The 10059-nt window shown below is 25.9% G+C and overlaps 1 protein-coding gene across 1 annotated transcript in view; it reads right to left on the bottom strand.

Annotated features, from left to right (window-relative positions):
- Positions 1-581: 581 nt before the first annotated feature.
- The window catches only part of LOC112680080 (collagen alpha-1(V) chain-like), a 91589-nt gene continuing 82111 nt past the window's right edge, over positions 582-10059 (bottom strand). Inside the window, exons 54-55 of the mRNA XM_025550074.1 lie at positions 6330-6551; positions 582-890 (exon numbers count right to left, since the gene is read on the bottom strand). Coding sequence (XP_025405859.1) covers positions 747-890; positions 6330-6551 — 366 coding nt within the window. The 3' untranslated portion in view covers positions 582-746. The remainder of the gene's footprint in view (positions 891-6329; positions 6552-10059) is intronic.

Genomic DNA, 10059 nt, shown 5'->3' with positions numbered 1-10059 from the left:
AATATATCACATTTTGATATTGATTTTTACATGAATAATGAATAACGTTTTAATCCTTCCACTTTAACCTTCTTTAACCGTTCAAAATTCCTGAGCATGTCTCAGATCATTCGCAATTATTTTGATTATATTATTATTTGAATTTTTAAACAGATAAATAATAGATAGTAAATATAATAATAAATAAATAATAATAAAAATAAGAAAACAGTCTTACAATTATTGCACGTTTTCAAAATGTAGACGCGTATTAGGAGACTTCGGTACCATAAACCGAAATTAAGTCAATTTTTGTTATTCATTCCCTCGACTATTCAACACTATATCTATAGAAAAATGTTCCACCCATACAGTATAACCAACTGAACCCCGTCCCTTTTGTACCTCCTAAATATGTCTCAAAACAGTGTCAACAAAACGTTTCACGGTTTACGATAGCCGTTATTTCATGTTATAAGCACGTAATAAAACATGCTTCAAGAGTTCATTTATTAATGAGTCTAGGCGGCAATTGTAGATTATAATATAATATAATATATTATTATATTTGTTTATTACTCAAAAGCACATAAAAAAATAAATAAAATAAAACAAGTATATATTTTTTTATAGAGAGTATTGAAATGTTCATCGTACGATAAAACTAAATACACAATAATATTAATAATATAAATCAAGCATAAAAAAGAAAATATCATAATAATAATAGTTTGAACACATAAAATCGATTATCGCGAACGAGGGTGTCATTTGAAACACACGGGTCCTACTTCAAAACCAAACGCTTGGTGTGGCAACCCATAGTCGACTGGGTAGAAGTCTGTGAGGGGTAGACTGTTCAACTTGTTGGTTCGAATTTCGAATACGGTTTCACTTTTCGATTTTCTTGTCTGGAAGTAAAAAAAAAATTAAGTACATGGAATTATTAAATTGAGTTTTTTCTCACACAATCATAAGTATTCAAAGTTCACATAACAAGATCAAGAAGGACGACAGATCCATCACTTGAATTATTACCTCAAATTACAAATACAAGTTTTTGACAATTTTTAAAAAAAAGGAAAACGACGGATAATAATAGATGGTATGATTTATTTTTGTTGTTTAACAATTATTTACTTTAGATTTTTGTTCAGTATTAAATACTCGTATATAATCTGATAAAATTTTTATATATTAGGTATACATATATAATATATATATAATAAATATAATATAATAATATATAATAAATATATATATATTATATATATTTTGACAGCCTTGGCATCATCATATTTAAATATCGAAACATTTATATATATTAGTCATATTTTTCGGGGTGCCAAAAATCTACGTATAAGTACATTGTACAATTAATAAAGATTAAACATATTTTATATATTTTTTCATAGAACCGTAGTTTATTAATTAACTATAATTAAATAACGTATATCTATATAGCTAAAGAATAGCAGAAAAATTTAAAACTTTAATTTATACTCAACGTGCGAAATTCCACAAATTACGAAATTCCTATCTGTTAAACAAATTGACTTAGCAAAATTATGCTAGAGCATAATATTCAATCAATTATAACAGTATGATAATTTTAAAGAAAATAAAACGTTTTATTGACATTTAACAGTTCAAATATCAATCTGCAATCATCACCAGTGATAATGTAAATAATGAAAAATTATAGATGAATAACTAATGAAAAGTAATTTCGTGCTTATTAAATGCAAATTTAATCATAAACCATTTCGAGCCTTCGATGATTTTGATTTTAATATAATATTTAAATTACTTAAAATACGTATTTATTGTATTTTCTGTGTATTTTCAATATTTGTGTAATTCGTTTATTTATAAATATAATTTCCCAAAAGGCAATGTAGGTATACAAGTTACAACAATATTCGTATTCGGTTTAACGAGCTTATACACCTCAAAATTAAATCATAAACTATTGAAGAATCGTTTATCCTAGATTTTTCCTTTGAATTAGTTAACCATTGCTGAAATTATATTTAAATATTATATTTTCTATTTGTTTGTGATTGAATAATTATGAATCCCAATGAAACTATTACTTTTCAAATAGTATCAACCACACGAATTAAGCTTAGAACTATTCAATTTGAAATGTATTTAAATTCTGGTTGAAAACTTGATCTATGTTCCAAAAATTGTGTATAACAGTATAACAGTAATTATTAAGAAAATATAATCATTTATTTATGAAAGTTGCTATAAAATGCCATTACAAATTAACATGTAACTGGTACTTAGAAATAAGACATTAAGAATTTTGATACAACAATGAAACAATAGTAAAAATATTACAATTTTTATTTCTTGATAACATTTGATGCCGTAATACTATAATACACGGACAATTTACAACAGAGTTATTGGATGAAAACTATTGAAAATATAATAAAAAAGTCATAACCTCAATAGATATGGTGATGGTATATTAATTTACGGGAATGATAAATCAATTCTCAGTTATTTACATAAAGCAATGAAAATAATCGGTATACAATCATATTGTGGTCAGAATTCTCAGAAAATAAATTTAAAATATTATATAATAAATAATATTACTAATAATAATAATAATAATAATAATAATAATATTAATACAACTTGATCGAATAAACTATTTTAATTTATACGCGCGTTCAATACGGTACATATGAAAAGACTCACACTTCGTTTTATAAAGTTATATTGTTGAAGTCCGAAGTCGTTTTAGACATTACAGGACACACAAATATGGACCTAAATTTTAATAAATATTTTTTAAAAAAAATTCAGTTTATAAAGCGATTAACATTGCAGGAACACGTATAAATAACGATGTATAATATATATATATATATACAAAAACCATACACGTGAGTTATTAATATTTGTATTTGATTGAAAATCCCAAACTGTTACATCCCGTAAAGGGACACTTAAACATCTGTATTTTACTAGGTGTCCGGTGTTAAACTTACAGTTTTACGTGCAAGTTTGAACGTGTAACAAAATTAATTAAGTTGAGTGTCAAATAGCAATCATTATTTTAATAACAATAAGATTAACTATGGAACGTTACAGAACTTATTATCGACGGTTCTTGGATATTATAAATAAAATGGTAGATTTTTTAATGGAGTTAAAACGATAAGAAAAACACGTTTTAATCAAAAGACAAATAATGCTTGGTTTGCATACGTGATCCGGCGGATAGGAAATTAACAAAAATGTTAGCGACCGACTAACAAGTGGATTAAGTGCGTACTAAAGAGCGGACGGGTAATGATACGAATAATAATGAAGAAAAAATGTGATTTGAAGTGCCGGAAGGATTATTGAAATTCTGGAAAATATTTTTATTTCGCTTGGTCCTTAGTCGAGTGTGTGGATATTGCGAAAAAAAAATGGTTTTATCTAGACCACGTACTATAAAGATCGAGAATACGAGACTATGGTACAGATTTACCTATATGGCCATGAAGTTAGCCCCCCCCACTTTGATCGATTCACTTCAGATCACCGCCAATATTTAGCAAATTAATTGCAAATAATTGCAAATTCATTTTTAAAATTTGCAAATCAAAATTGTAATTTTGGCGAATTATTTTGCGAATTTTGTCAGCCCCCTCCCCCTACTTTGTCCGATCGACTTCAAAATATCATCATACAATAATTGTAATTATTAAAAATTGAGTTTTCATAGTTGGAAACCTATTTTATGTTTTTATGAATTTATGCAGATATACATTTTCGTTCTCATTACTTGTATACATTTCGTATTTTTCATAGCTAGAGTCTGGAATTAAAATATTCGGTTCAAATCAAACTTATATCATTGACCAAATTATATATTGCATATTATTTGAAAATGATTTATTAATTTTAAAGATTAGATTGTCATTTACAAATTGTCTGTAATCGAAAATAATATTTCTATTATTTTTTATATCTAATTTCTATTAAAAAAATAAAATAGTAACGTGGGTCAGATCTTTAGTTAGATCTGCTTTATTATCTAATATATTTATAAATACTGATTAATTACCTTAATATTATTATTTATCAAATATAAAATTAAATAAAAGCCTATCCTGCTGCACATTTTAAATTTGTTTATGCATATAATATTGTTGCATATTTTGTAATTTTATTACGCATTATATTTGCACCATAGGATTTAAATACTTTTTAGTTGTATATAATTCTGGTCCATAATAATATAATCATGGCTCATTGGCTCATGGTTCATCAATGTATTGTGCAATGTGCCGACGTCGCCTTGTCGATCAGCAGATAGGTGTTGGCCATTTCCTAAACCATCATGCTTTATCGGATCGTCTTCAACAATAGATGCTATTTTTATCACTACAACATTCGAAAATTATTTCGATTCAATTGTTATGCAATTATTTAACGTCGATAACTGGAGTTTACAGTTAATTTATATTAATTCGTTATTTTGTTTAAAATAATAATTGTGAACTATACTTAATTCTACACAACAATATATAGCATTAATAATTTTGTATATATTTTTACATAATTTTACATCGGGCTATTTTTAATTATTGTACATTTTTATTTTATATCATTCAAAATATTTTCATTTATTTTTTTATCTCCAGAAGAACATGACTTGGTCTATTTGACTATTTGATTGTTAAATGTTTAAATTTGTTAAATTTGTTTAAATATCATTATATCACTGCAGATTAATTTTAAAAATGGAAACCGTAAAACTAAGTGGAATACTGCAATTTGGTATTGATAATAATTAATAAATCTTTTAGTTTATTGTTATCGTCATTATTCGTCCGTTATCACTTTTTAATATAGTGAGTGTCCCAAAAAGGGTAAATATATCCAATAAAAAATTAACAACTGCTTCGACAGTTTTGTAAGTAATTTAACATAATTCCAGTTAAATGCATTAATTGTATATTTATTTATCATTATTATTAAATAGTTTTATTACTCTTATAGATACATTATTTCAATTAATTATTTCTAAAAAACCTTTTTGATCATTATAATTTAATTTTTATGAAAATAATTAATATGAATTTTAACAATATATAATACAAATACAATTTTACCTACACTATAATTTTGATTTGCAAATTCTAAAAATTCATTTGCAATTAATTTGCTAAATATTGACGTCGGTTTGGAATACATCGGACAAAGTGGGGCTGACAAAATTTGCAAAAAAATTCACCAAAATTACAATTTTGATTTGCAAATTTTAAAAGTGAATTTGCAATTATTTGCAATTAATTTGCTAAATATTGGCAGTAGTTTGAAGTGAATCGGTCAAAGTGGGGGGGCTGACAAAATTTGCAAAATAATTCGCCAAAATTACAATTTTGATTTGCAAATTTTAAAAGTGAATTTGCAATTATTTGCAATTAATTTGCTAAATATTGACGTTGGTTTGGAACGGATCGGACAAATTGGGGGGGCTGAATGAAGTTAGCCCCCCCAAAACCTATTTTTTAATTTGTGACTTTGCACTTGATTTGCAAATTCTAAAAATGAATTTGCAATTATTTGCAATTAATTTGCTAAATATTGGCGGTGGTCTGAAGTGAATCGGTCAAAGTGGGGGGGGCTAACTTCATGACCATTTTACCTATCGTATGTATTTCGATGGAAATGTAATTCGTTGGATATTTATTTTTTAATTTTCCGAGTACAGTTTCATATTAGAGGTTACGTTAAACACTTTTTTTCTTTTGAATTTTTCTGTCGAGCATATGCCTGATAGTTTTATTGGCTGATCAGTAAATTGGCATGAATCAGTTAATCATTTTAATGGAAATAACATTCGTCAATAGGTCTTGGTGAACGTGCATTTAATGTATCCATATAAATGCCTTGAAGTAAGATAAAAGAATATCTAATTTATGTTGGTGTACGATTATCCGAAAAAACTACTGAACAAGCTTATTATATCATCTCCGTTAAACAGTGTTATACATTAATTATGATAACGAAACCCTTTATTTGATTGCAACACTTTGAAACTTCCATGACAAATAATTCCTACCAAAAATTACTGTTTTTAATCGCATCGAAATGAGAACTTGAGGAGTTATTTGTCGCAGCGTACTTAAGGAACGGAAATAAGGATTCCACTACTTACTATTTTTGTCTAATGCAACCTCGTTCTAATAAGATATAACAAAGTAAAAAAAAGTCGGGAAACAAAATCAATATCTAAACCAGTGTTATAATTATTGTCGCGTTTTAATTATGAACACGGTCCAACGACGCAACCAGCGACTGAACACAATTATCAAAATACAGTTACGTACCTTACATCCGTCGACCAGAACGTCCACTTTCGGCGATCCCGGCTCTGACGAGAACTGAACCGAATCCTCGCCCATAAACTTGACCGCCATGTCGTACGAATTAGACTTGGAGTTGAACCAGGCCGCGCTATTTATGCATGTGTACGTGAAGTTTTGATATCCGTTTTGGCTGAGCAGTCGCAAGAAGTTCATCTGCACCGGACCTACCGCTTCGTACGTGATCTAGAGATATGTCAAAGCACGAGTTGTATAAATATTGTCATTTGTATTATGTATAATATGTGGAAGCGAAATTATCACGAGCAAAATATGTCGGTACGTAATATACGAATGGAAAATTAAACCAGTAGTAACCTACATCATCATTTAAAGTTTTTGACGAAAGGGGAATATTGATGCGATGCTTTGCTCGTCTGAACTCTACAACTTTTAAATAAAGATAGGGCAGTAAAGTATAACATTTTTTCTATAAAAAAACAAATAAATAAATAAAAAATTATAATCATTATAATTAAATCGTAATCTATCGATACACTTATTGTTTACAATAGATAACTCGGAAAAAAATTAATTTCAGGGATAACTCGAATTTAATTTATTGTGGTAGTAATTAAATATAGTTTCAGTGAAAATTGAATTTTTCAATTTAATTATTAGAATTTATTTTAAAATTCTCAGGTAAAGTACTAAATCAAATGTTTGACAAATAACTACAGATGTAACACTTATATGATGGATAATCGTAATGGCTGACTGCCAGTTCTGGTTTGTAATGATAATAATGTGTAATACTTTATGTATTAAATATGATTTTAAAAACGCCAGTAAGTCCACTTCAACATTAATAACGTATTATCAAGCTTTAATAGAAAAAAATGTTATCTGCTATTTTATGACTTCAAACGAAATTATAATAATACATTTTTCAAAAAATATCATGTATCTTACGTAAGTGTATTTGATATAAACTGAAATTAATTTCCAAACAGTACTGCACAGAAATAGTAAATTTTAATGAATTCAAATGAATGCAATATGAATATGTATTTAAAAGAAATATTTTATTATTAAACCGTAATATTATTTTCTGAGTGGCCGATATGTGTTATGAAGAATACAATATTCCAACCTTATAAAACGATTAGTTTGTTAAAGTATTGTTAATGAACTCTGGCATTGATGTACGGAATAGAGATTGGAAATTTTATATTAAATTAGTATCGACTATCTACCGATAACTTATGAAATTTATAATATTCAACAATATAGCCTACTACCACCATAGTCTTAAAACTTTTTAGTTGAGTTAATAAGTTTTCAGAATTTTTAAGATTGTAAATGTAATTTTCCATTTTTATTAAATATTCAAAAATAGTCGATTGTTATATTTTTCATATAATCTATCTTTGTAATTAAAAAACTTTTGATAAAACAAATATTTAAAAATGAGATTAGTCGGACGTTTTAAAATATACGTATGATAAAAATAATCAGTGATACAGTATAAATCACTTGAAACAAGAGAGATTTCACTTAGCCTATTATGAAATAGAAAAACCGATATTTCTAAAAATATTAAAATGAGCTTGATAGAAAAAAAAAAGTTGTTAAATACATATCCATGTTTATTAAAAAAAATTACACGTAAAAATCAAACTATTTATTTTTTATCAAGTCCATAGCAACAGAAATAAAAGGTTCTTCAAGTTATTTTAGTATAAAAATGATTACGAGTGATCATGGTGGTTTTTTGCTTAACATAATTTTTAGACAAATAACTTCTAAAAGACAATAGCCTTTCAAACGTTCTTCCCTTGGGTAAGAAACCCATATTTGTTGGTTGATTTTATGATTTATAATGGTAGCATTTTAAAAAAAATTTATAATAAATGTTTGGAAATTAAGTAAATATACTTATTCGTTCTTATGGGTATTATTTTAGACGATATTTTGAGTTTGGAATACGTGGTGCATAAATCTTAATTTTACTGATTTTCAGAATTTCTTTTTTTAAGTTACCCACGAGACATGTACTATAATTAAACATTCATCGTTGTTTGAAATGGGGTGGAAAAACACGATTAAATAAATTTAAATTAGAAATTCAAACAAAATTGTAAAAAAAAAAAAAAATAAATGGAGTGTCATTTTTCGAAACTAATAAACAGCTTGACAAATGATGTACAGTAAAATTATGATCGTAGTAATAAATTTTAGTATTAAAGCTGAAGACTTAAAATTAAACGAAAAATGATAATAACGTGGTTTTACGTTAATCTTCTTTTACTGAACCTTATAAGCCATTACAAACATTTTGACAGAGTACAACTCATTTCAAAATGGTTAAGTGCAACCTGTGTTTTACTTGAGAAAATAAAATTAATCTATATGTCGTATTTATAACTTAGTTTTCAAGGATTTATATAATAACGTATTCAAAAATACGCTAAAAATTGATTTAAAAATACATTAAATTTGTTCTTTTCAAAAATTATGAAATCCCAAAAAAATCTTTATCATTTTATTATAAATAAAAGTTTTAAGGAATAAAAATAAATAAATAAAAATTAACAAAACTGATACCATACAATTTTTGAAATAATGCTTTAAGAACTGATATTTAAATATTTCTTAAATTCATTGGTGCTTGATCTTATTTAAATATTGAAAAGTTATGTCCGAGAGAACAAAAAAAAAAAACTATTAATACTCATGATGTCTAGTTTTTAGCTCTAAGATATGAATAAGAGTTCGAATTTTATGGACATAATTTTATGATAAATTTTTTATATAATAAGAATATAAAAATAACTATTTATTATTTAGCAACAGTGTATTATTTTTTCTGAGATATTTTTTATGATTCGATTTATTTATTATTTTTCTTTAATTTAGAAAATTATACAATTTATACACCTACGGTACAATTAGCATTAGTTATTATAGAAATACAAACAATATTATACATAATAATAAGTATTTATAAAGAATTCCTATCTATATAAATAATACTATATTATTTTGGATGAATGCTTGCATTGAAATTTATTCAGTGACAGTACTTTTATGGTCTTAATATAATGTTTATTATATACTATTATTATTATTTTTTTTTTTTGTGAAAGGAATAAAAACAATTTATTTTATAATCATGTACTTATATACTATATAATCAGGCACGTAGCAAGGGGGAGGGATTAGGTGGGCTTAGTTTTTGCTCATTAAGTATATTCATTGCCAAAAATATTCGATTGAACAATTTATTATGATTTTAATTATTATATATTTTATGTTATACTATGATATACAGTAGAAACTCGATTAATCGTCACTTGTTATTCGTTATCGCTATCATTAATGAGGCAATCACGATGAACTCGTTGCTGCGACTATCGAGCGTATTCAAATTTTTTCTATTATCCAATAAATACGAAAAACGCGGCGTGAATGGACAAATTGAATTATTTTTAATGTTATTTTATTTAATAATTAAAAAAAAAAAAAATTATAATACCTATCTATTATATTAAAAAATCAAAAGATTATATTCGGTATTTTGTATATTTGGTACCTATTACATAATGATATTCATCAATACTCAATAATCTAATTCTATGTATAGAAAAGCTATTGGCTATTTCTGGTATTCAACAATATTTATGATTTTTATTATTTAAAACCATATTACTGGGTAAAAATATATATAGGTATATTAAAATTAAATAAATTA

Source organism: Sipha flava, unplaced genomic scaffold, assembly GCF_003268045.1.
Source record: "Sipha flava isolate LNK unplaced genomic scaffold, YSA_version1 173_pilon_pilon, whole genome shotgun sequence".
Classification (NCBI taxonomy): Eukaryota; Metazoa; Arthropoda; class Insecta; order Hemiptera; family Aphididae; genus Sipha; species Sipha flava.
The sequence above is the reverse complement of the archived record's forward strand: the minus strand, read 5'-3'. Positions and strand labels throughout refer to the sequence as shown.